General features: G+C 37.0%; 8 protein-coding genes and 1 non-coding gene across 9 annotated transcripts; 2 read left to right on the top strand and 7 right to left on the bottom strand.

Moving 5' to 3' along the window:
• Window positions 1–635: 635 nt before the first annotated feature.
• Tsp_01585 (conserved hypothetical protein) lies at window positions 636–2,799 on the bottom strand. The gene is made up of 4 exons (XM_003377368.1): window positions 2,796–2,799; window positions 2,285–2,350; window positions 1,227–1,246; window positions 636–869 (listed from the first exon to the last, which is right to left on the bottom strand). Exons 1-4 carry the CDS (start codon window positions 2,797–2,799, stop codon window positions 636–638), a joined length of 324 nt encoding a protein of 107 aa, XP_003377416.1.
• Window positions 2,800–4,900: 2,101 nt separating this feature from the next.
• Window positions 4,901–5,608, bottom strand: Tsp_01586 (hypothetical protein). Its single transcript, XM_003377367.1, has 3 exons — window positions 5,511–5,608; window positions 5,164–5,226; window positions 4,901–5,099 (listed from the first exon to the last, which is right to left on the bottom strand). The coding sequence occupies exons 1-3, from the start codon at window positions 5,606–5,608 to the stop codon at window positions 4,901–4,903; spliced, it is 360 nt and encodes a 119-aa protein (XP_003377415.1).
• Window positions 5,609–7,315: 1,707 nt separating this feature from the next.
• Tsp_01587 (gamma interferon inducible lysosomal thiol reductase family protein) lies at window positions 7,316–7,987 on the bottom strand. Its single transcript, XM_003377366.1, has one exon. The coding sequence runs from the start codon at window positions 7,985–7,987 to the stop codon at window positions 7,316–7,318; it is 672 nt and encodes a 223-aa protein (XP_003377414.1).
• Window positions 7,988–9,642: 1,655 nt separating this feature from the next.
• Tsp_01588 lies at window positions 9,643–9,715 on the top strand. Its single transcript has one exon. It is a non-coding gene; the product is annotated as a tRNA-Arg (tRNA).
• Window positions 9,716–12,023: 2,308 nt separating this feature from the next.
• On the bottom strand, window positions 12,024–12,995 carry Tsp_01589 (conserved hypothetical protein). The gene is given in 3 exon segments (XM_003377365.1): window positions 12,024–12,668; window positions 12,752–12,937; window positions 12,954–12,995. The coding sequence occupies 3 exon segments, from the start codon at window positions 12,993–12,995 to the stop codon at window positions 12,024–12,026; spliced, it is 873 nt and encodes a 290-aa protein (XP_003377413.1).
• Window positions 12,996–13,483: 488 nt separating this feature from the next.
• Window positions 13,484–18,175, bottom strand: Tsp_01590 (ATP-dependent RNA helicase DHX8). Its single transcript, XM_003377364.1, has 8 exons — window positions 17,625–18,175; window positions 17,027–17,516; window positions 16,531–16,969; window positions 15,497–16,458; window positions 15,298–15,434; window positions 14,883–15,222; window positions 14,074–14,235; window positions 13,484–13,933 (listed from the first exon to the last, which is right to left on the bottom strand). Exons 1-8 carry the CDS (start codon window positions 18,173–18,175, stop codon window positions 13,484–13,486), a joined length of 3,531 nt encoding a protein of 1,176 aa, XP_003377412.1.
• A 2,811-nt stretch (window positions 18,176–20,986) lies between these two features.
• On the bottom strand, window positions 20,987–21,295 carry Tsp_01591 (hypothetical protein). The gene is made up of 2 exons (XM_003377363.1): window positions 21,250–21,295; window positions 20,987–21,051 (listed from the first exon to the last, which is right to left on the bottom strand). The coding sequence occupies exons 1-2, from the start codon at window positions 21,293–21,295 to the stop codon at window positions 20,987–20,989; spliced, it is 111 nt and encodes a 36-aa protein (XP_003377411.1).
• A 1,943-nt stretch (window positions 21,296–23,238) lies between these two features.
• Window positions 23,239–23,633, top strand: Tsp_01592 (conserved hypothetical protein). Its single transcript, XM_003377362.1, has 2 exons — window positions 23,239–23,398; window positions 23,428–23,633. Exons 1-2 carry the CDS (start codon window positions 23,239–23,241, stop codon window positions 23,631–23,633), a joined length of 366 nt encoding a protein of 121 aa, XP_003377410.1.
• A 437-nt stretch (window positions 23,634–24,070) lies between these two features.
• Tsp_01593 (putative EH domain-containing protein 1) lies at window positions 24,071–27,365 on the bottom strand. Its single transcript, XM_003377361.1, is given in 9 exon segments — window positions 24,071–24,562; window positions 24,637–24,936; window positions 25,019–25,282; window positions 25,338–25,633; window positions 25,722–26,108; window positions 26,135–26,194; window positions 26,565–26,597; window positions 26,752–26,801; window positions 26,818–27,365. 9 exon segments carry the CDS (start codon window positions 27,363–27,365, stop codon window positions 24,071–24,073), a joined length of 2,430 nt encoding a protein of 809 aa, XP_003377409.1.
• Window positions 27,366–27,483: the final 118 nt, after the last annotated feature.

Below are 27,483 nucleotides of genomic sequence, written 5' to 3'. Positions count from 1 at the left end.
TCTTTACTTTTAAGTTAAATCCAATAAAACTATAAACTTAAAAAAACTTAAAAAATCAGAAATTACATAATATGAATAACTGAAATAATAATATGAATAATTAATTCATATTATACGGGGAAGATTATTTCCTTACGGTTTATGCATCATATTCACGCAACTCAATTTCAGTTTTATCATTATTTATGCTTTGAATATCAGACTAATATTATTACTTTAATTTTTAATAAAACTATATTAAGCAGATCAATACTGTCAAAGAATAGTGTTTAATATGCTTTTCACAAAAGAAACCATTTTTCTAATCTTGTTATGAAGAGGTATTTTTTAATTCATATTTTAAGTTTGTCTTAACATAAATAATGCACTAATATTAATAAGTTATTAGATAAATCTTCAAAAATAAAAAGTAAAAAAGTGATTAAATTATTATAAAAGAATGTAACAAGTAAAAGAAGAAAAATTAGTTAATGAATGCAATGTAACATAATATGTTGCAATGAAAAGAACACTTGCTCAACAAAAGAAACATCTTATAATAAAATAAAAGAAAAATTACTTACACCTGAAAGAAAAGAATAACCGACGGAGAGAGAAAGAGAGAAATATTTCAAGATGGTTGTGCTTGGATGGAATCAAAGTTGATGAGTTGAACAGTGATGCGGATTAGCTGTTCGACCCTGAATTGGCCACGTTTGACCAATAGGATGTGGGCGGCTTAGTAACACGGTCCCATAGCGAATAGAGTTTGGGTTCATTTCAAAAACAAACAATCTCAAAGCCAATTGGCCAATATCAGCGTCGAGAGTGTCAAGCCAGGACTTGTGCATTGGTGTGGTAGAACAAGCATCTCTTGACACATTTGTGGTCTGTTTAAAAATAAAAAAGGAAAAAAATATACAAAATCCCAAAGACCCTGACCAAGAGGATGATTAATCGATTTTCATCATTGACCCAAAGAGGTAAAGAGAGGCTTAAGGTCAGAATAGTGAGGTGATCCCTCAGTTAGTGCCTAGTGTCAACGGTGATCTGATGACCTCAACTCAGTTGGTCCGGTTCATTTGGCGCCAATTTTTCCATTCTAATAACAATGAGCCTAATCAACTAGCGGCGCTTTTTGAAAAGAATATTTAAAATATTCTGGATAAAACACACAGCTAAGGATATTGAGATATCATAATAAATGGTCGCTTTAAACGAATTCATTCTGGTAAATAAATTTTAACTTGCAAAATTATTTTAATAACTTAAAATAAAATAAATTCTGTTTATATGAACATTTTTGATATTTTGCACAAACTTATGGGAGTTGCCATTTCTGAAAACACTTTTTACTGAACAATCTAAAACAATATATTCATCCTCAAGTGAAGATAAATGCAATTTCAAAATTACTTCCACTACAAAAAATTTTAAAAGTTTAATCTTATTCAGTTGTATAAAAAAGAATCTTGAAAGACCTTTTTAATACAGCTTTATTTATCTATTCATCCAATAAAATACTTTTACTTTCTTTTATGATTTTCTCAATTTCTTTTATCTCAATTCAAAAACAATTATAAAAGCAAGAAAAAAGTTATTTATGAAAAATTGATTTAAGTGAAATAAGTTTGCTGAAGATTTAAGCAATAATGCAATTCAGCAACCGCTGCTACATAATGCATAATTCTTACGCATGAGTGTAAATATTTTAAGTAAAATAAATTTCCCATATAATTCTGAATATTTATAAGACTATTTATATGAATTTTGAATTTAAAATATGATATGAGAATAAATGAATGAATAAATATGTTAAACTCAGATAGATATGCATAATTGTAAAAGATTAAGTTAAAACAGCTTATTGATGATATTTCAATTAGTTCTTATAACTTACATTGCTTTTTTGATTTGTTAAAACGTGAAGCATAAAATAAAGTGCATTTCATACTATTAACAAGAAAAATGCAGGTGTTTCTCTTTGTAAAAGTTTCATTGAAAGCACTTTTACAAACACAGACTTGTATTTTATGCAAAAAAAATTTTGAATCACATTTTTCAAATGTATAAGTTTTATTTCATATAAAAGCTGATTTACTTCAGGTTAAACTAAAAAAATTTCCAGAAAATAACCAAGCAAAAGTGATTTGTTTTCTGCTGAAGCAGTAAAAGAATCAAAGAATGCGTGTTGTTAAGCCGTTTTCCAAATCTTATTTTTATAATACATTCCCATTCCCTTTTCAAAAAATGCTTTCTTAAACAAACAACCTTTTTTGTGGTATAATTAGCATAAAAGATTTACATGGGAAAATCCGTGTTTTATTCATGTATGTATTGATATAACGGCCAACAGCTGTAGCATGTACGGCTTAATAATTTTTTTCTTGCAAAATTTGTTTCATTCTACTTTGTTTGAGAAAGCTGAAAATACGTTTTGCTATGGCTTTAGTTGTTGGCTACGGAATTATGTAAATAGACAGACTGTATTAGCCATACAATGCTATGTAGGGCTTAGCGTGGCGTAGCCTAGTTTAGTAAGAAAAAACCACACTCAACTAATTTCTGATCAACAAATTTGAAATTCTGCAATTAATATTCAGGCTTTTGCATTTTTTTATTTATTATAATTTGAATTTTTAAATTAATAATCAGGTATTTAAAAAAATTGTTAAACAAGTCAAATGGGGAATCTCTGAAAACAAATGTTTATTGTTGTTCATGTTCCAAACAGACAATTAAGTATTTCAGTTTAAATTTGCTACATTATGAGTAGACACTACTTACATTTTAATTATTATTGAAACTTTATTAACCCATTCTATTAATCTCACTCATTTAAAAATTCCAGCAAATATGCGAATTCATTGAAAATTTTTATTTATGCACAAACTTTACAATGAGATAACTACAAATTAATAAGCATGAACAATAAAAAAATGCATATATACATATCTGTTATCTACATTTACATGTACATATACATATATATGCGTGTAACGCATCGTCATCAATTATATATTATCATGACAAGCTAAGAAACCCTTTGAGATTATATATATTAGAGGTCATGAATGATTCATGTGTGGAAACCTCACATTGGAAGAAGGGTCACACGGTGAAACTGAATCAGCCAAAGATCATTAGCCTTCACTGAAGGATCGTCGTTCTTCAACTGTGAAGGTCGCTCTTTTATGAAGAAAATCTGGCAAAAGCTGAAATGCTTTCTTTATGTAAAATTACTATTTTTATTATTATTCATGTTATAAAATTATATATATCAACAAACACCCACAGCAAAAAAAGTTTTTCATTCTTGTAACGAACGAAAACTTCTTTATTTTTCCACTTACGGTTATAATGTTACTTATTACTGCTTAGTTTTATTCCAAACAAGTTCTAATAAAAAATAAAATATTGTAGCTTTCAGAGTTTCTGAAGATCATTCTGATTTATCAGCGTCATTAGTGACATTTTAAGATACTGTGCGATCATGATTCACGTTGCAATCTGTCATGAAATATTTTCTGCAAAAAGATCCAGAAATAAAAACTCATTTTTAGGAAATGAAAAATTTTGCTTCAATGCATAATTTTGAGCAAATGTCTTAATGTCCAAAGTGCTTCATCTACTTAAAATCGTGCATCATGGTTGAGTTTTTATAAAGTTTTGCACAGGCAACTTTCATGTGCTGCAAGATAAGCAATGCGTCAATTTTAGTTGTAATTTATCCCAAAAGCATTAATATTGAATGGCTGCAAAGTAACGATAAGAAAATTGCAATGTCCCTGCTTCACTTGTTTATAAAGATAGAACGCATGGTATAAAATATAATGATAAGCAAAGAAGTTCTGTTCATGATCAAAACTAATTTTTGAATGTGCAAATATTCTTTATTATTCAGTTAATTCTTTTTAATCTAAAGACAACAATGTAAAACTGATTTCAACGTTAAAAAAATCTGAAACTTGAACTAAGTCGTCAACTGGAATGTTTTCTTTTTACACAACATTTCATTTAATTTCTTTCAATCGCACAATGAGACCATGGAAAGAGGTCTGCATTTTGATCTGCAAAACAGAAATTATTTGATTATTCTGACGCAGGTTTCGCAACACATATTTTTCATCGCCACTCCACAGTTATTCTGGTTAAAAGAATCCAGTCAATTCACCAACCATCAACTTGAAATAGATAACAGTCTATTCTTCAGAGCATTCTGTAAGCAGTCAGCTAGTCAGGACTTTTTGGCATTACATTTTTGTAATACACTTCAATCATAAGTATAGTGAGGATTTAGTTTTGGTATTTAGAACAGCAATGGAGTGAAATGCTGACACTGCAACTTCATCGCAGGCTTTACAACTGTAATGTCTCGTAACGGTGAAATGAACAACACTCATAATGAACACCAACTATGCTTTTATTTAAAGCAAACACACACGGTAAGGACTAAGACACGTACACACAAGTATCAACGCACTAACTAATTCACACCGCTTATACCGTATTTACAGTATCTTCGAACGTTCTTCTTCACTCAGCAATTACTCTGGGGAAAGGAGTCCAGTGGCTGAACAACCAACTTCAGATCAGTGAAATCTTTTCTTTAGAACATATCACGCGCGATCTGTGAGGCAAAACTGTCTATTCAAGTTTATCTAGTCATTCTACTCTTTTTTATAGCTACAATTCTTTTATCAACAGAAAGAGACTACTGACGAAAGCGGGACTGGTTGTCGTTCACTACAATGATGAATTGAGGTGCTAGTGTAGTGCCATTTGGCGCTGGGTTAGATCTCTCCATACTGATAGGTTCGATATTTATTACTCAAAACAACAATATATATATATATATATATATATATACGTATATGAAAACAAAACAAAACAAAACAACATCGAGAGGATCGGTGATCTCCTATTCAAAAACTGACTTTCCCGCATCATTGTACCTTACGGCATCCTCAGTGCGTATTGCTAGCCCTAGACCATGAGACCAGGGAAATGGAAGAGTGTTTATTCTTTTAAGCGTTGTTTGATGGGGTATGTGTGAACCAGGATCTTTCTTCTTACCAGAGTTTTTTGCTTCAGTTTCAATTTTCATCATGACAAGATCACTGAAAAAGAGGTTTCAGGCTTGGTATTCAGAATAGTAATGAAGTAAGATGCTGGGTTTGTAACTTCACCGTAGCTTCATCATTTTCATCTTTACTCAGCAGAAACCTGAGCCCACCAGCCACAAACCTGACAAACAGATGATCATTTATTTTTTAGAGGATTCAAATTTGGAATTTTGGGCTTCCTTTTTTCAAAAGAATTTTCATTCTCTACCAACTAATATTTCTTCTACGAAGAACTTTTTTTCTAATTATATTTGCTTTAAATTGTGGATCTGCATTCTTTATTTATTTACAGTCGTATGCATCGCACAGTATATAATAAAATCACTGTATCAGACAGAACACTGCTACAGTAACAACATTACTAATCCTCAAGTTAGTAGACTGTATTTTGATTTGCGCGGCAACTTAAATTCATCGTTTGAGTCGCAAAACTGAGGATTCAGTACAAATATTTTGCCACCTACTAGATATTTCTCATTTTGTAAATCTTTATTCCGACACATCAAATACAAATCACTGAATTAGTCTTCATCTTCAACAGCTTGCCTTCCACGTTGTGCAGTCCAACAAATAACTTGTTCGCTGTTGCCGTTTATTGCACAGCAACTGTCTTCATCGCGTTTTATGTCCACCCAAGATGGTGTATTATTGTCATTTCTTTGAACGCACGCTTTTTACTGAGTATATTATCCGCTTTTGCGCTTGTGCAGTAGAAGCGAGTTAAATCAAATTGCCATATCTATGGACAATGCCTACAATTCAGGAGGAGAAATTGTCAATTTTCTTCATCATCGACTCTCAATTAAAGAACCGTTCTCTATCACTCAAGCTGTTCATGCTGTAAGTAAAGTGAACGTCGCAGCAGATGACTCTGTTTGCTGTGCGTTTTATGTCCATTCAGTCCACACAAACAGTCTTTTCTTCCAAATCACCAGTCAATGTCTATTCTAAGAGTAGTTTTTGTTAGGATATCCTGTCTCTAATTCCTACTACGAAACATGTCATACAGTACACTGTCAAAGTTGCAATTCTCCGATGCCGTGAAATTTGTAACGCTTTCATTGTAAAATCGTTGTCGCTTGTGAAATTGTAACCTAGAAAAACAGTTCACGGCAATGCAATGTGAAAACGCTCTTGCAGTTTATTCACAGTGTCGTCCAATGATACTTGGTCTTTAAAATCGATGACAGCAATAATGAAACCACTGCGTAGGTAGCAAGTCCACAAGTGCTGAGCAATGTTGCACCATTCTTTTCTTCACAATTGATATCATCTGTTTGGAAGTAAACTTTCAAATGTTCTACAGAAAATGCCAAAGAGCTTCTTTTTTTCTGGTGCAGAATGGTTCTGGTTCTCACCTTGAAGTGCATAGTTACAGACTAAATGAAACATCAAATACTGTGATTTCTGCAGTGAGCAACAAACGCTACGCAGTATTTGTAGCGATGTTTTACTGATACACAGGCCTTTGCATGCCTGCATAATTTTCTGTGCTATAGATCAAAACAACTAGTGACTGCAGTCATCAAACTAAAATAAATTTAGACCAGCTAAAGTGATCATTACACAGTCAGCTAGCAAAAGTTAATAAACAAATGACAAATAAATAAAATAATGATGATAATCATACTATGAATCCGTCAGTGCTAACTTCACCACCAATTGTTTTTGCAAATATGATTCTGCTTTTCGTACATTTAAATGACAACTTGAAATTTTCCCTTTTGAAAGATCGAGATGAATAAAACAGTACAGCACAAAGACCAATATTGTCATTGATCACTAGTTTATGCAGCACGCTTTTCTCTCAGCTGTCAGTATACTCAAGTATGGATGCAGAGGCTGATCTTTTCAGTAAACAGTATTTATTAATAAATATACAATAACGCACATACTAGTGACCTGATGTCTTTTTTTGCTTTTTCGCTTCTCAAGTACAATTTTAAGATGTTGTAATACCTGATAAATTAGACTGATAAAAATGTAAATGTATAAATGTGTGTAAAATATAAAGTTGAAGTAGCTGAATAATATAACTGAACAATAAAGATAAATGAGAATAATGTTCCTTGATAAGCATAATTTAACCAGATGAGATATTTCTCATTACAATGGAAAAGAAAAGTGCTTAAATTATTAAATGCCATTCTGATAAGAATATATAAATTACAAAAGTATCAATGATGATTGTATAAAAATCATAAGAACAGTCAATCGAGTGGACAGGTGGACTGGTTGAACGCCTTGCAGAGTTCTTGTTTGAGGTTGTGCTCAGCGTCGACGTTGCGTTGTCCGTTGATTTCGATCCAGGGAATGTAATAAATTGGAGGATCTTGACTTTTGGTCTGCAGACCCATCTGGTAGAGCAGACGACGTCCGTACGAATTGTTGGAGCACTGAATCAGCTCGTCGACTACGTCAACAGGGGCGTGGGCATTGGCGCATTGGTGGAGCTTGTCGGCGTGAAGGCTTTGCTGCAAGCAGCTGATCAAAGGCAACAACAGACGCCCAGGTCGAATCAGCTCTACGGCACAGCTCATCGCCTGATTCAGTGTACACTCGAGCTTGCCATGTTGACAGTGGAACACATAATCGTCGTCGTCCACCTGCTTCCATTTGGCTTTGCCGAACGGTACAAGCGACACGTTGACAAATTGGAGAAGAGCCGGCCAGATTGGTTCCAACTGGGTTCGCAGGAAAGAAGTCGAATCCGGGCACAGGCTTTCGTAAAACACACGAAGCTGAACAGTGGAAACTTTGACACGGTGGCCAGAGTTGGGATTTGGCACCAGTTGCAAGGCGATCAGTATTGCAAAAATCAACAACAAGCCCAGTCCCATGGTGCTCAGCAAAAATAAGAAACGCAGTTTTTTCTTGGGCATCGGTATGCGCAGCACAACGAGTAGAAGAAAATTATCCCTCTAAACAGACGCTCAAGACAAAGTAGGAAAAGCAAAAAATGAGCGGCAGCACATGTTGCCCAAGAAATCAAATTTGCTGATTGGAAATAAGCGTGCAACTTAAAACGTGGTTGTTTGGACAATTTTGGATGTGAACAGAAGCGTTTCGGACTAGCAGAACAAACAATTGACAAGCTGCTTATCAGCGCACAACAACTGCTCTTTAAACATCGATTTTTTCTCTTTGTTTCTCACATCGACAACAGTTGTATTGACAATGATTAAGCGTGACTTTAAAAGGCAAAGCTTTAAAAATTACAACGCTTGTTTAAAGCATACAAACACTCAGCTCAATAATATTCTGTTTTTTGTTTTTATTCGGCGTTGAAATAGTCCAACATATCAATCATTGGTTACAATCATCCTGATTTGATAAGATTGAAGTTTTAATACTTTTCCAAACAAAAGAATAAGTAAAGAAAAAATTTGAACATTTAAAATGCATCAGCAGTATACGTTAGCATGAAAGCAACAATGAGTAGTATGAAATTAAATCAGCAAACATTTTAATTGACAATTATTGATAAAATATTATCAAGAGATGATTAGAAAGTTGTTAAGATAATATTGAATACTGCCGTCAAAATGTTTTTCTTTTTCAAAGAAGCCTTTTTCTAATTCTGATATGCAATTTCATACACAACGCAGTAAAACTCTTCAAAACAAAGAAAAGAATGTTTTATTTTAAAAAGTTAAAAAATTTTCAAAAATAATATTTTATTAAATTGTTCATCAAAATTATTCATATAAATTTATTTCATCAACATTGAAATATGCCTATAATTAGATGAAAAATAAAATGTTTGGAATAATTTATCTTTTCAAATTATGCTCATTTTTAAAAAGATGAAAAATGTTTTAAAATTAGTAGAAAATGAGATTTGAATTGATCTATCAAGATTTAAATTTAACTTTTGCGAATGTAGTTTTCAAAACTGAATTAAAAATTTTTTTCTTTCTTGAATAAGTTCAATTATTGCATATGAAAACTGCTTTCATGTATTGACATTTCGATTATTTTTTGTTTACTATAAACCAACAATTGTTCATAAGTCGTCTGTTTGCTTTCATGAAAAGCACACATGCATGTATACGCATCAAAAATTTCGATCCGATTTTTGTTCATCATTCATTCATTCAATCTCTCCGCATACGGTTGACTTATCGCTCAGTTAAAACCATCTTCCAATGGATTTGTTGTCAATATTTCAACTTTTCCCATTAACGACAAACTGTTGCCATGTTGGTATGATAATTGTTCAAAATCGAGCTTTAATTTTAAAACTTTAAATTTTAAGCGAACAACTTTTAGAAAAAAAACGAAAAAGCAACAATAGAGAAATAGAGTTTAGTTTAAATTTTTTGTTGCATTAAACTCTAACAGAAGCAAGAAAAGAAATTGAAATTTATACTTTGTTTGACATGAATTATAAGCATGCTAGAGTTTGATTTTTCAATAAAATCATTACTTTCAAATTAGTATTAAAATAAAAAAGCATTTGTACAAAATTTGATTTATTGATAAGTTGTTATTAAATAATGTATTATGTAATTATAATTAGGAAAGAACATAACAAGGGCACGTGGCGTAACGGATAACGCGTCTGACTTCGGATCAGAAGATTGCAGGTTCGAATCCTGCCGTGCTCGATACGTTTCATTTTTAATGATAAATAGAACAACTTTTACATTATTGAATAATACATTTTAAATAAGCAATTGTAGAACAGTATTATTATAATTTGGTTAAAACATGAACAGTTGTATAAATCAAAAAAATATATACTAATTATACATGATAAAATTGTGACAGAAAAATAATTAAAATAACATAAATCAGTAGTTCTTAAAAGTACGCACATCTATATTGCATTTGTCTGGTTAATTGTCAAAATTGTAATAATTCCTATAGAAATATTGTTGTAAATGAAATGAAGAAAAACCAATGCAACTGATGTTGAAAATTGTTTATTATTAAAGCATATTTAAAATTTCATAATGAATAGTAAGTTCAATTGAAATTTTGCATTCTTTTCAAAAGCATTTGCATTGGAAAGTGAAAAGTGATGAAAGTTGTATTGAAGTTTTGCATTATTGTATGCAATCGACAGGCAGCTTTGGTTTTTGCTCATTTTCAACGCCATTCATTCATCAGCTCAAATGCTTTGAAATTTTTACAAACAAAAAATCTTGAAAAAGAATGAAATGGACAATTTCACAATTTACTGATTTCTGAACTGGTCGACTGGCAGTGAATTACAATATACAAAAGATTTTTCTCATCAAATATGGCTCTTCACCAATGAACTGGAAATGGGTTTTCATTGAATGGAAATTAAAAATTGTCATCATCATTTGAAAATTTTCACTTTCTCCTCCCACCACCAAACTGGATCTTTTCATTCTAGAAAAATTTTACAAATTCTACTTGTCGATTATTCTATTCATTCAAAAAAAGTTCTTTGTTTTGCAACGTCTGTTAGTTATGTGATGCGCATGCTTAGTCATGCAAATTACGTCAGTGCCAAGGAAATTTCCTTCCACACCGTTCCAACTGATTATAGATAAGCTGAAAGGAAAAAATAGTTTCCCGTGTTCAAATTTTCCGCCATGCAACAAGTACCGACAAATTCCCCCTCACCTTTTGAAACTTAATTTAATTAAATTCCAAGACAAAAAGAATATCATAAAGCCAGTGCATACGGTCGATCAAACTGGCCGACAAAATCACATTTTCACTGAAAATTTTCACGTTTTTTAAAATGAAGAAAACTTTGCTTCAAAAAAAACAAATAATAATTCAATCGAAGCATTCAAGAAAATAAAAATATGCATATAATTAATTGTTCATTCAATATAGAGACGCTTGCGTTGTGTTTGTTGACCAGCACCACTGTTCGAAGTGCAAACATTGATTAGAAGAATGCTTTTGTAAAAATTTCCACAAGAAATGGATTATTCGTTCGAAGCAGTTGAACAACGACGCGGCAGTTTGGATTGTCAATAGCAGTCGACGATGCACGCATTCCATTTTTGAAAAGGACACTTTTTTTCACACTCTGCACGTTTGAGAAATAAAATTACACGTCTGGCATAAATGGCAAATTTTGATCTGAAAACTCAACATCAAAACTGAACATCGAAAAAGGCAAACAGGTAGAGAAAAATCAGTTTTTTTTCCATTATTAAAATTTGAATTTTATACTTGAAACGAACAAAAATCAACAACAACAAGTGTAGGTGGTGTATGTAAAATTGTATTCTTTTCTGGTATTCACAGTCGATCAAACAGAGCGTGACAAATTTTCACTTTGGTTGTTCGTACATGCATGTACAGGCGTGGTTGTGTGAGAATATTGAAATTGCTTTTGCTTGCTGATCAACTTGGTTGACAAGTTCGACCAACAAACACCACAGAACCAGCAACAGAAACAGCGTGAATAGCAAGCATATTTCAATTCGGACCTGTCGGTTTCTATTTCACTCTCGTCTTAGGTCAAGCAAGGTCGTGTGGGTATTGCTTTTTTCCAACTTGTTCATAAATCGGATGGTTTTTTCCTTTTCACTTCATCGAATTGAAATTCTGGTTGATTAAATTTCATTCAATGCTAATTAATACCTAACACTACCAACAGCAACAACAACAACAACAACAAAGTTTCAACTATTACAATCCACCCACAACGAACAATGTGGCGAACTGTACGCCACTACAGTAGGAAAGTATGTTTCAACCTGCCGATCAGTGAGACTGATTGATTATTACGGTATTTATTGGGCGGCGGCAGCCGATTCGTCGGTGTCAGTGAACGGTGTGGCGGTCGTTGCTGCTGCTATTCGCGGAAAGTCGAAAAGCACAGTATTATTGTTATTATTATTATTTGTCGTCGTCGTTGGTTTTCGATTTGGTTTTTATAATTGCAGTTACGACGAATGGACCGACCGGAACGGTGTCGAATTAGCACGTCTTGTGAAAGTTTCTTCTCTTTTGACAACACCGCCGCCGGTTGTCGTTTTCTGGCAGACCAAGTTGAAAAGGAGAAGAAGAAGCAGTGGAAATTGGAAGAACAAAAAGACGACGACGACACTGAAACTCTACCCAGAGATGACGACGACCACCAGTACTACTGTTCGGCGTCGTCGGCGTCGCCGCAGTCGGCCGACGGCGGATGTGCAAACTGTCGACTGCTCCGCGACAAGCTCGTCCGTACCAAACGTCTGCTGACGGAAATCGACTCGACCGTGCGTCGTCTGGCCGAACAGCACCGCGTTCGAGCCGACGAACTGACCGACGCCAGACAACGTCTGCGTCTGGCCGAACAGCGTCGTCGTCTGGTCGAACAGAAACTCGAACAGCCGAGCGCTTTGTTGGCCAAAGAGAACGTCGACTTGCGTGGCCAGTTGGCCGAAACCAGGGCCTATTTTGAACGTCTCGATTTGGAATCCGACCAACGCATCGCCGACATGACCAACTTGCTCGAACAGCTCCAAGACGCGCTGGCGGACAAAGAGCGTCAACTGTTCGTCGCCTACGCCCAGCTCGACCACAACCGCAAACAAGTCGAACAGTACGCGGCGAAAATCCGCCACGCCGACGCCCACGCTGCCACCCAACAGGACATTATCGAAGGTTTGCAAAATCAGCTCGACAAGCAGAAGGCGAAGTCGAGAGCTTGTTCGAAACACCGCGACGACTTGCTGTTGAAAAGTGCCAGTCTGTCGCACGAGTTGGTCTGGTTCAAACGGGAAACGATGCGCGAACGAGAATACATCCGGCAACAGATTGAACAACTGCGTCGGCATGTCGGACAGCAGCGTCAACTGACCACCGCCGACGACCACCAGCAACTGGACGCGAACATGCTGATCACGCTGAGAGACAAAATACGAGAAGTCGAAGTAGGCGGAGCAGTAGAACGACGTCGAACATTTTTATGCTAATTTAGTTGTTGATTTCAGGAAGCGATCGACGAACGTGAAATGGCCAGTCGAATGCTGCAGCTACGATTGGACGATTTGAAACTTGGTTCTGAACAACAACAACAACAACAACAACAACAACTGTCTCAACTGAATTATCGACACAGTTTCGATCAAGGTTCGAACGTCGCTTCGGGTCCGGCGAATCGTTCCAATCGTTTGTACAAAAGTGTACGACTGAAATGATTCCATGAACAAATGAGAAGAAAAAATATGAAACAACAACTGAAGATTATATATATATATTTGCGTTTTACTACAAAAATACTGTTACTGGTGGTTTGATGAAAGAAACCAAACAAGCAAACGATTGTGATGATGTGGTGAACAGGAAGATTAGACGATGATGATGATGATGCACCACTATAATATAACAACAACAACAACAACCAACAATTTTGAAAAAAAAACACGAATAAATAAGCATAATCGATCGAGTCATCGATTCGGATTGTAAATCTTCTTCTTCACTTTCGAAATACGCCAAGCGTTCACGTCTTCGTATTTGTTGAACAGCGGCTCGATTTTCTGGCCCTTTTTGAATTTGCTCAATTTGGTCGGATCGCCGAAACGGAAAAACGCCGGCGCGAATTCCACCAGCCACTTCGGCTCGATCGCGCACACTTCGCGCATGTACTCTTTGGTGGTCATCACCAGTTCGTGGTAGACCACCCATTCCGGTTGATTGTGGAACAACGAACTGGACGGGTGGATGTAGACCGTCTGACTGTCGACCAGTGTCCGGTAACCTTCTTGGGGATCTTTTTTCGCCGCGTTGCGGAAAAAGCCCGAACAAATCGCCTTTTGCACTTTTTGCATGTTCTTGCCGCACGAGATCATGTCCAATCGGTGTCGATCCATGATGCCGAGCAACTGTTTGCGAATATCCTGAAAATTATCCACTAAACTGTTTCATTTGGTCTGCTATGGTCTGGTCTAATTAAAATACTAATTTGAACCGTTTTTGGTAAAAGAACAACACAATGAAACAAATTATGAAGTGATTTATCGGATCAACGAAAACAAACCTGAGCACGTTTCAACGTTCGAATTTGGACAAAATTCTCATAACACCACGAATGACTGTAGCGGTGATTTTTCCAAGAATTGTACACCGCCAGCAGAGTCAAATGATCGCCTTCCGGTTGGTGGAATTTGGACTTTTTCTGATCGGCCACGTCTTGCTTATCCTGCAGAAAAACACACATGCACACACACACACAATAAAAGTCAAACATACACTGCCAACATTACTTTTTCTTCATCTTGGAGAGAAAGAAAAAACAAATAACATTCCCAACTCAAAAAATTATTATAATTAAAATTAGAAACGAAAAAAAACTTTTAGTAATAATTGAAATTGTTTGTCTATTTTCATGTTATGTGATGAATGAAGAATAAATCTGAAAAAAAAGAAAAAGAAAAATTGCGTTCGTTGCAATTTTAAACATTTTTCCACTGTCAGAACAACAACCTCTGGTAATTATGATGACCCGCTGTTGTCAGTAAACAACAACCAGCTAGCTCGAGCGACGAATGTCCGTTCATCATGGTCATCGAATAATTTTCGGCCAGTACAATGGAAAATACGGGAATATGGAACGAATAAACCGGCCGCCTGGGCGTGGGAAAAAGGTCGACAAAAATTGACCACAGCGTGTCAGTCGACCGGACTGGCTACAGTAATGGGATCGAAACGCTAAATGAGCAACGCTCGTTTGTGGCCTTTGTGGATTTGTTGTTTGCAAATTATATTCAAAGCAATTTTCAAAAAAAAATTCGTTCCTTAGTAAATTTACATTATTATCCGAGAAGAAAAAAGAGAACTACCAACTACCTTGGGTCTGTAGAAGACGTTCTGCACGGATATCATCGAAACAATCGTCAGCACTTCTTCAGAACATCCCAAATGGACGGACATGATGAGCAATTTGGCCAACGATGGTTCGAGAGGAAATTCAGCCATACGTCGACCGACCCGAGTAAGCAGACCTTCGTCGTCCAAAGCGCTCAACGAGTGCAACTGTTCCAACGCCATTACCATCGCCTCGACCGGCGGTGGATCCATGAAGTCGAAGTCGATCAAATTGTTGATGCCCATCGCTTTCAGCTGCAACAATGTACTGGCCAAATTTGTCCGCTGAATTTCCGGTACCGGCGTGGGAAGCATTTCGTCTCTTTGAACATAACAAACAGTAGGTAACATTGGTTCCAGTGGGATGGAAAACGAATCGAATTTTTATTACGCTTACCTGTACGCTCGTTCAGTGTAAAGACGGTAACATTTTCCGGGCCCAGTTCTGCCGGCACGACCGGACCGCTGTTTCGCCTGGGCTTGGGAAATCGGTGTCACGACCAACGAATCCATACCAGTTTTGGGATTGTATATCTTTGAATTAAGTTCAAGTTACAAAATTAGCATAACAACATTCATATAAAAAACAACAATACCTTCTGTTTGACAAATCCCGGATCAACGACGTAGTAGATGCCGTCGATGGTCAGCGAAGTTTCGGCAATGTTGGTAGCAATCACCACTTTGCGACTGCCGGGCGGTGCCGATTCGAATATCCGGGTCTGCATTTCGCTCGGTAGAGCCGAATAGACGGGCAGTATGATCAGTTCGGGCACGTCTGGACCGAGCGATTTCATCCGTTCGTAGAGCACTTCGCAGGCGGTGTCGATCTCCTCCTGGCCGGTCAAGAAGACCAAAATATCGCCCGGCGGTTCGGTCAGGTGGATCTGCATGACGGTGATCAACGACGCGTCCAAATAGTCGGTCTCCGGTTCGCGGGTGTACAACACTTCGACCGGAAATGTGCGTCCGGGTATTGTGAAAATCGGCGCCTCGTTGAAGTATTGGGAAAATTTCACCGCGTCCAAAGTGGCCGAAGTGACAATCAGCTTCAACTGGTCGGCTCCTCGATTTTTCACCGCCTGCTTGCACAAGCCGAACAACACGTCGGTATGTATGGTCCGTTCGTGGGCCTCGTCGAGCATGATCACCGAATAGGCGTTCAAATCCGGATCCAACAGGCACTCCCGCAACAACATCCCGTCAGTCATGTATTTGATGTTGGTGTCGGGACTGGTGCAGTCTTCGAAACGGATTGTGTAGCCGACCTGTTGGCCCAAACGGCAGCCGTACTCTTCGGCCACACGCTTGGCGACCGACATGGCCGCCACACGCCTCGGCTGCGTGCAAGCGATCTTGCCAGAAAACGTGAAACCCTCTTCAGCCAAATACTGCGTGATTTGTGTAGTCTTGCCGCTGCCGGTTTCGCCGATCACGATCAAAATCTGATTCTCGCTCACCGCCTTCACCAACTCGCTTCGGAGCTTGTAAATTGGCAACGACTGGCGTTGTTCCAAAATTGTCATCGAACCCTGGGGCTTGCCAAACGATTTCCCAGCTAATTAATCATTATATCAGTTAGTAATTCATTTGAAAAATTATCTCTTTTCCAATTCGAATCACAACTTACCGGCAATATGGCGTTTCCATTCGGGCAAATCCATGTGCTTCCTTTCGACATTTTGCAAAACTTTCGAATATTTGCTGTCGCCGTCGGCCAACGGGTCCAGAAAACTTTTGCCCCCAGAGCCCGAGCCACGCCCCAATTGTTGTTCATTGCCACGTTCTCGCTGTTGTTGAATTTTCTGCTCACGTCGTTCCTTCGCCAAAGCGCCTTGCATCATCGCCGCTTGGGCCAGAGAACCGTCCGGATTTTTGACCACCTTTATCGGCTCCAAATCTTGACGCACGCGACCGTAGCCTTGCAAAAATTGCGGCTCCTCTTCGACCAGTTCCACTTCAACGTCCTCTTCGTGGTCATCCAACATATCCTCCTGCAACAACACTCCGGTCTCTTCGTCAAAGTCGGGCAAGTCTGCAGTTGAAATGCAACTCGCTGCCATCATTTGCTGCAATTGAGAGAACAAAATACAGTATCAACCGAAACAAACTTCATATTTGCATACTTTCAATTCCCATCGCTCGGGCGACGACAGACGTTTTGTTCTTTTCGAAGTCGACGCTTTGAACTCTTCCGCCTGAAGCTGCATCAATTTTTGCTGCGCCGCTGAAGGCAAGTCTGGGTTGCGCAGTTGCAGCGTTTCGTCGAAATGTTGGTCTTCCTGATCGACATCTTCCGTTGGATTCAAATCTTCACCAGTTTCTTGATCCACCTCCCTCATCGAGAGGCTGGTACGATTACCAGAAGAGGCCAGAACTTTCACTTTAACTTTCTGTCCACGAGTGACCACGTCGCTCACCGCGTTCACCCGTTCGTCCTTCATTTGAGAAATGTGCACAAGTCCTTCGACGTGTCTTCGCAAACCGAACAATTCGACAAAACAACCAAAATCACGTAAACTGTTCACGCGTCCGTCGTAAATTTTTCCCACAGTTGGAGTGTCGTCCAATTTGATCCGAATACGAGAAATCCGTTCACCAGATCTAGACCGCCTTCTAGAATGTACACCTTTTGTACGCAATTCAGACCTAGATCTGGATCTTCTTCTTCTTCTTCTTCCTCCTCTACTGCTATGCTTTTTGGAAGATTCGCCGGAAGAAGACGATGAACGACGTCGCCGTGCTCTACGACGTTCTGCTCTTCGTTCGGAAGAATCGCGCGAACTCGAACGATCCCGACTGTGTAATCTTTCTCGTTTCTTCCGTTCATCCCTACTACCATGGCCAATATTTGCTTTCTGTTCAATTTCATTTTCTCGTCTCCACTGCGGTATCAAATTTTCCAACTCAGAAAGTGTCTCACTTACAGGCTTGTTCGGCATTGCCAACGCAGGCAAACATTGCTTCATCACTTCCCTGTCTGATTTCGACGACATCGACAGCATGTGGCTTGCATTTTCAGCAGCGTCTTCCGATTTCCCTGTCGGCTTGGTCATCAACTGAATACGGCGGAGCAAATTCGAAATTAGCGAATTGTCAAATTCGGCACCATTGCTTTCCAGCGCACTTTTGAAACTTTCGAACGTAGGATTCTTCTGACCCAGGTGAATAATAAACTCTGCCAAGTCCTTATCGCTCAAACCCAAGTGATTTTCCAATTCTGTACATATTTTAGAAACGAGCGATATATACTGCAACCGTTCCATTTCTTCCATTGTAAATTGGGAAAAAAACAGACACTATTCACTTCTACTCGAAAACAATTTCTTAACATACAGTACAGTATGTTCTAATTTTCAGGTTTTACTTCATTGTACTGTCATTACAGTAAACGTAAACAAATATTTTTTGGGTTAATATTTGTTTAATAATTGATTTGTAGTAGAGAATTGTTTATTAACATTCTTTTTGTTATAAAATAAATGACAACTTTTATTGTTTCTTGTCCAATTTTTCACAATGTGATGTACAATGGTTTAACTAAATTATGCCAATATGCCAAAACATTGTTTCCTAAATAAATAAGCAAGCATGAAATCAAAATAAAAATAGGCGAATTAGAAAGTTTCCCTATTTCACCTTGAACACATGATACTCCCATTTACTTTTTACATTCATACTCTTATAATTATGCATATGATATGTGCAGTGCAACATAACCTTCGTAGATTATAATGCACGGTGAAAAACAATTGGCAATGTAATAAGTTACATAATAAAAAGAAAACACTAGTGGAAATAATGATGTGCAATCATGATATACTTTAGCAACTCACTATTCTCTTAACCTAGAAATAAAAGGACCATGGGAAACCCAAAGTCCAAGACAAAAATTGTCAAGACACTAAAAGTGTCAGATTTGAAATATTTACCTTTTAGATCTGGTAAATACCTGACAGTACTTCCACTGGCAACAACAACTTCAAAAAGAAACAGTAATGAAATATTGGGTTTTGTTAGGAGATATTTGAATATATATTAACCCTCTAATGTATGCATAGCCTTATGTATGTGTTTGAAAATTTTGAGTCAAATTAATCCATTACAAGTAAAACATTAAAATCTTGAATAATCGCAAATCCTTGCAAATTATCTTCAGCAAATAGTATTATGGAAGTTTTACCTAATTTCATTAAAAATCAAATAACTGAAATAATTTTACCATTTTTACGTGTAGAAAATTTCACTAGAACATCCCTTATAACTGCGTACCTCATTGTTTTTTCTTCGGATGTCGTGTTCAAAGTTTGGCATGAAACATATTGTTTGATTGTTTGGAGTTCAAACTGACAGCAGAATACTTTTTATAAAATTTACACGTTCACGTTGTATTATTTGGAGTTTGTTTGCTATTACACTGGCATTTTTTTTGGATGTTTCGTCTATTCACCACTTGTTTAAATTGTTCTGTTATTACTTGCTAATGGAAGACAGTAGTAGAAGACTGTTTCTAATGGAATGCGAAAAGACCGTTGTGGTGTAGCATTCCTAACAAATTGAAGATGAAATGATGAAAGCAATTGAATTTATTGGAATAAAAATGACAGCAAATGGGCCAATAGCTGGGAAGATCTAGAAAAAAAGTACACGATTTGTGACAGTAGAAAAAGTCAGTACCTACTGCAGTGTGTGCAAAACACAGTGCTAAGGTGATCACTTGTACAAGCTTTATAAAAATTGCTATGAACGAGCTCGTGACGATAAAGTAATCATAAGTCAACAAAATTACAATAACAGTTTTCTTGTATTTTTCAAATGTAAATGCGTAAAAATTATTTTCATTTAATTAATTTTGGATAAAAAAATATAAAACAAACTTAATACTATTCACTGAAAGAAAAACTACAGGGAATTGGGATTATTCAGGCTCTTTTGCACAAATTTTTCTAACGTCGGATGAATTTCAGCCTGAGAATTCAAGAAAATTGACATTCAGTTGTTGTGCAAACCTTATAAATCGACTCAAAAAGTCAATTTTTTTCAAAACCATTCATATTACTCTAAAATATTTGTCAACGAAACTCAGATCCTATTGATGAAAAATGATGGAGTAGAGCACCTGAATAGGACACTGATTTCACCACATGAACAAATTGAAAAAGAATATGTGTGGGTGACATTTATTTATGAGGAAAACTAAAAGTAGGAAGTGCAGTCGAACATGGTTAAGTGCATATTGAATTTTTGGGGAATTATGCACAACAACTGAACTATATCACATGCACGAATAGGTTTAATGCAAAAAATGTCCCGTAACATTACGTAAAATAGTTACAGGACATGCAGGTTTGAAATACATTTTGTGATTCGAGCGTTAGCCAGCGGATTTTCAATTTGTCTTTGATTGTCTGATTTATGTTGATGGTCATAAAAATATGATGGAATTATCACCAGATCAGCGACAGGTTTTCTTAAATTAATTTCCTAATAAAGCAATAGCTGCTTTGACTTTGGACTAGTCCACGTTGTGTATGATAGGCGCGCTTTTTCTGATATTATGATCAAATAAACTTTGCAAAATACTAACATTACTTATGACGAATCTAGTTCAATTCACTGCGTGATCAATTTGCAATGGTTATCTGTGTCTGTGGCATAACTATACATCGTAGGTTCATTAGCTGAGCACCAATCTTATTTTATGAACATCTGCAATATATATATCGCCATACATGGGCGTCTATACGTCTTATTTATAGGCGGAGAGTGGTAAAATATTCGGAAGATTTATCAGGAACATGCAATATTATACATGACAGTGTGACGAAGAACAAAACAGTAACCTTTTTTCATTAAAACAAAACTGGAATAACAATCACTTGACATCAGAAACGTGCAAGTTAATAATTTCAATTGCTGTTCATTCGAACGACACGTTTCGATTCCTTTTAAAACTGAAATTGCCTATTATGCCGCCAATATCGATGCCAATAGATGCAGCACGGTATAGATTTATTTTATGAACAACATGTCATGGATCACCAGCTGTTGAACGCATTGCTCGAATTGTGCGCCAGTATAACAACCTACATGCACTTAAGTACTTTCAGGGTGAGGCACACAATTGCAATATCATCACATTCGCACTTATCTGATTTAATAATGGAATAATTAATCTTCTAGAAACTGAATACCTAATCTCAAGGAAAGATAACGGATTTCGGATTCCCCAAAATCCTAGGACAAAAATTGTCAGACACTCACGTGTCAGAATAGAAATATTTACCTTTTTAATTCGGTAAATACCTAACAAACACATCAGATCAGGTGCGTACTATACAAAACTTACCGTAATAAAATATTGGGTTTTGTAATGATATTCCATTTTTGCCCATGATTGTAAAAAATTTCCATTTATAAGATGATTTTGTAATTGATTCCTTGAAAATGCTTCTATTTCTATGCTATCAAAATATGAATACTTTTAATGTGGCTTTTATTTTATTGAAACAGGTAATTTCAAGAGATTAATTTTATATTTAACTTATTTCATTTACATATTAAAAAAATGTATACTAATGGATTGTCTAATTTTAATTTGATATAAATGTGCTTTTGTTAAATTTTTTCTTATATTACTTTTGAAAACACGGTTGAAAAATCTTTCTGATAGAACTTGAATGTCTTTTAGTAGTGTACTGTATATCCTATTTATAGAAGGTTAATCGATTACATGGTATGTGATGTGATCCGATTTAATCAATTCAAGCAAGGATAGACAGTGAGATGGCAGCGAATGAACAGTTCATTTGTTCAGATAAGCAAGTTTTTATCTCTCGTGTTCGTCTCATATTTAAACTCACTCGTATTGCTTGACCCGTCTCGGCGTACGGTAGTCCAAATCTCAGACGACCGATTAGACAACCGGTTTGGTTGCGCAGTCGCTTGGTCTGTTCGACTTTATTGATCCGAAAACCTTTTCGAAAGTTCTGTAGTTGGTACGCTGAATTTTATGCATCAAATTATGTCATTTTTTGTCATTTTTTAAATTCATACTTGAATTTCTGAAATGCTACTTTTGTAGGTAAAGTACCCAGACCGTCTTCGTGCACACGGGAAACCATTCATTTATCCTGTGTGCACAAAGACGACTGGAGTCGACTAAGTACCTGCAGCCTTGCGCAGTTTCTTCTGACCTTGCGTTAGCGGTTATTTGTTTATGTTTACCTCACGATAATGATAATTGTGGATGGTCCACTTCGGGCGAAATTTTCACTGCCTTGCTTGTTTCCGTCATTTACACATAATACGACTTTGTTCTATGAGTTTGATAAATATGATGCATGGTGTTAAGAAATCTTCAAGTTTGAACTAAAGATTTCTTAACACATGGGTTTCTGTCAGAAATTATTCTCGTCTCTCGTCACATCAGATGAATTGGTAAAGGCGATTTTAGTTCAAATGGAAATGATAAATTGTGCACAGCTGATGCTGTTGTGCTAAAACGAAGATGACCAGTATGAAAAGGGTTACAAACAAGAAAGCCAACAGTACTTTAGTTGTATCCATGGAAAAATGCAACTCGATCATGACTCTGGTATGAATTATTCAATGTAGTTTTATTGAATTATTCAAACATTATTTTCAGCTCAAAAGATATAGAGAGTCTCAGAGGATCTTCCAGCTGGAAAGCCGAATAAGATCGGAAGACTGAGTCTTTGCTCAACGATGAACGAATCAATCAACCATTTAGTCTCATAGTAGCCGGTTCTTTTCAAAGACTGGTAAACGTGCAAAACCAGGAACTGATTGCATGGAACCAACGAACATTTCTTACATCCGCCCGTTGCAATGCAGCCCTTTCAGGGAAATTGCACAAAAAAACCGAAATACGGCCCACCGCCTGCCTACAACGAGAAATGGACAGCACCGAAAAACCAGAATACTTCTTCTATGTGACCGGCATACCGTCGTCGCGTCAAGCCGCCAGCGCCCGTCTCTTCATGAATGACGCTGTCCGACGCGAGCTTTTCCTGCCAAGATCCGTTCGAGACGATAAGCAAGGGAGGAGCTAAAACGCCGTGTCCTGGACACCCCTACGGCCATGGCGAGACCCCGATCAGTCTAGTAATGGATTTTGACGGCCTACGACAACGACAGAACCAGTGGATACGAGAGTTCGCACAAGTTGGGTGGCTGAGATGGGACGCAGGGCCGGAAAATCAGAGAACGAGTTGGTTGTGCGTTTCATCTGCGGCGTAGCGTGGAGAGAGAGATCCACAGAGAACCTGCCTGTGTGGATTGTTAACACTCATGAAGGCGCGTCAACTGGCTGAAGATGCAGCTGAGGTTCAACCTGGACGCATGTTCGACCAACACACGACCTGCCCGAGAGGCAACTGACTATGGTCCGCTTGACGTTGACCACCGCAAGCTCAACGAAACAAATTTCAAATGGGAGACAAGCTTGGACGGAAGCAGTTTTGGTTTATATACAGGTAGCAAAAGTAATGCTTAATATTACGAGAGACCAAGCATTTCCAACAGTACGGCAGGCTTTACTGTCATTTCAAGCAAGATGTGCCTGAAGAAACTATGGGTCTGCGTACTGCTGCGAAGGCAGACAATAATGCGCCTGCTACAAGGTGCAATTGTACAAAAGGATGTCAGTCAATGTGGTACCAAAGAGCTTTCTTGCAGCAGTGCATGCCACAATTCTGCAGTATGTACTAATAAAATGTTTTAATTCTTAGACAGTAAAATTTTGTAATGCAATGCGGAGTATTTTGCAATGTAATATGTAAGATCAGCCACCAGTGCATGGTCAGCAGATACTGACTTGCCTGTGCGCTCAAATCCTATTTGAATGTCCGCCTGTGTGCACAGAGCCGATGTGGTCTTGGCCTGCAAGAGTATTAAATCAAAAATGAATATTAAACACACGCAATGAGCGAGCATTATTAACCGCAGTCCTCAAGTCCCAAGTAATTTCTTTGAAAAGAATATATATTAACAATTTATTATTTTATTATTAAACAGTTTATCCATTCATCCAGTTTAGTTTGTTAAACATTTCAATGACATAATTCTGTACAGATTAATAATAATATTGAAATAAATGTTCAGTTATACGTTTTAAATAAATGAAATATTGTTCCACTTGATTTGATTTATTCCTCATTTTTCTCATGGCTCTGGAAAAAGCACAATTGCTTGTGCGGTGTAGAACACTGCTCAGTGGGATATGGTTCGTCATTACTGACGCTATCTTCCATTTCTATTTCTGCTTTGTTGCATGCGCAAGAATTGTCCTGGGATTGCGGAGGCAGCATACAATTTGGCAGTTCGCTTGGTACAGGTCGTCCTCTCAAAGTTCTGTTGATCAAGTATTTGACCAAGCAGAACTGATCTTCGTTGATCATGTTGTCATTATCCTGATCTACCAGACGCCAAATCTGATCCAGTACCATCATTGGCAGGCCACATTTCTGCAACGTATCAATCAGTTGCACCGCATGAAGCAGACCTTTCTTTGGACCGAGCAGATGGAATTCGCTTCTCCAGCCTTGCTTTTCCGCCTCTTCATTCACCACGCTCCACTCGCAATCTTCCCAATCTCGATTAAGCAGTGGATCTTGCAAGCGACCGCATGGAATTTTTTCCTTATAAAATAAAATATTAAGTTTGAAAACCAAAAAAAGACCAAATAGGAAAATATTCAACTGCGCTATCATACCGGCACTTCAGCACGTAAAATTTCCAACAGATGCGTCATGTCGTTGTGCAAAAAATCTCTAAGTTGCTGAAAATCTCTTTTGCTGACTTTTTTGAAAATCCAAATATCTCTCAACATCAGGCTGTACATTAGATCCATAGTTGGCAAATCGTGGCTTTGTAAATGGAGCACATTTATCAATTTCGGATAGACTTCATTGGAAACGATTTTGGCAAGTGTTCTTCTCTTCATTTTCGGAATGCAACCGGCAAAGTAGCGCATGCGGTGCATTTTGTTGGTCAAAGTGGCAAAAAGCAGAACCTCAATGAATGGACAAATGCAATTATTCAAAAATTGAACTGTTTAAAAAATGAATACTGTTGAAGAAGATGCAGCCACATACCTGGTTGGCACGTTTGAGCACGTCTTTTAGTCGACGGATATTAGTTGTCCTTGGCAAGCAACGAAGTTCTTCAAAAAGACGACTCAAGTCTGCTTGAAAAAGCTGCTGATGGACCACACTGCGAAGCGGCTTATCCCAGAAAGAGCCTACGTAAACTTTGGGCATGTCGACAGAATGCAATTTGCGACTCATCGACCAAATCAAAGCCGACCTGACGTGGCTCAACGCTATCGGATCGCACGTATCTCCTTTGTTCAAAATTAACTAAAAATAATAATAAAAAACCATTTTAATAATTATTTTCAAATTCAACATCTACAACTGTTATTGTTGTTGTTGTTACCAAAATTTTGTCTTCAAACGGCTGCAATATATACAACAGACGATTCATCGATTCAGATAGATCAAAGCGAAGTGCATCGAACATTAACAGTATACGATCCACTTTGCCGGAAAAATAGCGAATCATTTGTTCAAATTCCGTCGGACCTTGTGGCTGCAGTGAATTTTCCAAAATTCCCGGCGTATCAATGATGGTCACATGCTTCAACAGTGGAACTGGGCAACTGACGACGACGCATTTTTTCAAACACTGATTGCTAAACTGAGTCAAACCTGGCAATCGTTAGACATATCGTTAGCATTTTTTCAAATAACAAATCTAATAAGAAATTAAGATAATATTCTGCTTCGGAAAACCAACCTGGAAAAGGGAAATTCGTACTGTTGATCATGATGTTGCTAGGAATGATGCGCGCATCGTTGCCGTAGATGATGATGTTGAAGATATCGTTGCTCGGTTCCGGCGCGATGCGCATCCCTGGATAATCGGTGTTGAGAAGGAAACGAATCATCGAAGTTTTGCCAACCGAATGCTGACCAAGGAACAGAATTGTCGGATTGCAAGAAAATTCGCAGTCGAGCAACGGAAGTGAACAGTACAAGTCGAAATTGATGCACACTTCTACCGGCAAAATTTTCTCCTTGTAATATTCATTCAGCGTTTTTGCAAATAATGATCGCTTGGGAGATGGTGCTTCTTTCTCTTCACATTGCTCCTGTGTTAAGTTGTGAGCCATTTCGATGCAATCTGAAAGCAATATTCGTTCAATTCACTTTTACAATATACTTGAAACGGGTTAATGTAAAGATAAAAATTCACCGTTCGACAGAAGTCTACAAAAATGAATATTAAATTGATAAGTGTTACTGTTAAAATATATTTCAACGGAATTTTTAATCACTTTAAAGTAAATGAAGTTTTAATTTTAAACCTTTTCATTTTAAACTAAATGTTCCTCAAACTTGTATGAATTAAAGGTAGATAAAGATAATACCATCAGTAATAAAGTTACTGATAAAAAAAATCATAATTTACAAAGTCATTAATTTTTTCACGGTAAAAATAATTTGTGTTGTAAATTTTGTTTTACTTTCTTAAAATATCTTTATCATAACTACATCACCAAGTAAGAAATTATGCATATTGAAAATATTCACGCCAATTTAAGCATCAACAGCTGCTTTCAAAAATATGCATTTCTACGTTGTGTACAGCAAGCTTGCTTTGCGTTCTGTTCTGCAGTTTTTAAAATCACTTGATCTCTGTAGTTATTTTTCATTTACCACACTTTTTCAAAATAAACTACTCTGCGCAGAAAATGATTCACCGTTTATTGCAAAGTAATTGAAAAGAATGACGTGTATAATAACAAATTAGTGTACAAAATTACCCTTTGCAGTGCTCATAACAAGTTTCAAGTGGCTATGAATTTGCACAAGTCTTAATAATAAAATACATGTCAGACAGAAAAACAACAACTGCAAATAGCAATCCAACAGCAACACGAAGAGTATAGTCCGATGAAGGGGAAACAAATTGTACAGAATAGAAACCGAAAAGAAATGAGCAAATCACAGTAAGCAGTGTGTTCAGTATTATAATAAGCTGCCGGTTCAGAATAGCCAAATCTTGTTGAAAAGAGCCGAACTTGTTGCGTTGCCTGTGCAACTGCACCACGTCCACATTGCTGGTCATTCGATCGTATTCACGTTGTTCTTGTTCCTTTTTCAACTTTTGAATTCGAGCTTCCAATTCCGGATTCCGTTCCCTCTTGGGCAGTGTGGGCAAAATTATATCACCCGACTGCAACCATTTGCAGATTGAAACTTCGGAAGGAAAACGCCTCTTCAGCAATTTCAATACACGCAAAGTGCAACTGCATTTTCCCTCTTTCACTTCTTGCAAATCTAAACGTTCGCCAGTTGTCAAATCGTCGAATTCATACAATGCTTTTTCTATTAATTCAATAAATGAATCATCTTTTATTTTGAAAGTTAACTCCATCGATTAAAAATATTTTCAACGAAAATTACATTTGACCCATATAAATTGAGAGATATCTTTGAAATATTACAGTATAAAAAAAGTTGAGTTCCAATAAATAAATAAACGAATGTGCATA

This window comes from Trichinella spiralis (genome assembly GCF_000181795.1).
Source record: "Trichinella spiralis strain ISS 195 chromosome Unknown Scfld4, whole genome shotgun sequence".
Lineage (NCBI taxonomy): Eukaryota > Metazoa > Nematoda > Enoplea > Trichinellida > Trichinellidae > Trichinella > Trichinella spiralis.
Note: the sequence above shows the minus strand (reverse complement) of the source record. Positions and strands in the feature narration are given on the sequence as shown.

Bases quoted from the DNA above. Each gene is read 5' to 3' on its own strand.
- Tsp_01590 (XM_003377364.1), bottom strand. From the start codon at position 18,175: ATGGAAGAAATGGAACGGTTGCAGTATATATCGCTCGTTTCTAAAATA. The intron at 16,970-17,026 runs GTATGCAAATAT...TCTCAATTGCAG, and splicing joins CCGAGCGATGGGAATTGAAA to CAAATGATGGCAGCGAGTTG. The intron at 14,236-14,882 runs GTAGTTGGTAGT...GTTTTTCTGCAG, and splicing joins ACGTCTTCTACAGACCCAAG to GATAAGCAAGACGTGGCCGA.
- Tsp_01585 (XM_003377368.1), bottom strand. The intron at 1,247-2,284 runs GTAAATCTTTTA...TTTTATTTTAAG, and splicing joins TAAAACACGGATTTTCCCAT to TTATTAAAATAATTTTGCAA. The intron at 870-1,226 runs GTTAAAATTTAT...ATTTTTAAACAG, and splicing joins TTATTAAAATAATTTTGCAA to ACCACAAATGTGTCAAGAGA.
- Tsp_01591 (XM_003377363.1), bottom strand. From the start codon at position 21,295: ATGGGCAAAAATGGAATATCATTACAAAACCCAATATTTTATTACG. The intron at 21,052-21,249 runs GTAAGTTTTGTA...TTATTAAATCAG, and splicing joins AAACCCAATATTTTATTACG to ATAAGTGCGAATGTGATGAT.
- Tsp_01593 (XM_003377361.1), bottom strand. From the start codon at position 27,365: ATGGAGTTAACTTTCAAAATAAAAGATGATTCATTTATTGAATTAATA. The intron at 26,598-26,751 runs GTAATTTTGTAC...TAAAAACTGCAG, and splicing joins TGTTATGAGCACTGCAAAGG to AACAGAACGCAAAGCAAGCT. The intron at 26,109-26,134 runs GTGAATTGAACG...TATTGCTTTCAG, and splicing joins GTTTCAAGTATATTGTAAAA to ATTGCATCGAAATGGCTCAC.
- Tsp_01592 (XM_003377362.1), top strand. From the start codon at position 23,239: ATGCAGCTGAGGTTCAACCTGGACGCATGTTCGACCAACACACGACCT. The intron at 23,399-23,427 runs GTAGCAAAAGTA...TAATATTACGAG, and splicing joins CAGTTTTGGTTTATATACAG to AGACCAAGCATTTCCAACAG.
- Tsp_01587 (XM_003377366.1), bottom strand. From the start codon at position 7,987: ATGCCCAAGAAAAAACTGCGTTTCTTATTTTTGCTGAGCACCATGGGA.
- Tsp_01586 (XM_003377367.1), bottom strand. From the start codon at position 5,608: ATGTGTCGGAATAAAGATTTACAAAATGAGAAATATCTAGTAGGTGGC. The intron at 5,227-5,510 runs GTTGCCGCGCAA...TCTGTTTGTCAG, and splicing joins GACTCAAACGATGAATTTAA to GTTTGTGGCTGGTGGGCTCA. The intron at 5,100-5,163 runs GTTACAAACCCA...CCTCTTTTTCAG, and splicing joins AATGATGAAGCTACGGTGAA to TGATCTTGTCATGATGAAAA.
- Tsp_01589 (XM_003377365.1), bottom strand. From the start codon at position 12,995: ATGTTCGACGTCGTTCTACTGCTCCGCCTACTTCGACTTCTC. The intron at 12,669-12,751 runs GTGTTTCGAACA...GTTGGGTGGCAG, and splicing joins TTCAACAGCAAGTCGTCGCG to CGTGGGCGTCGGCGTGGCGG.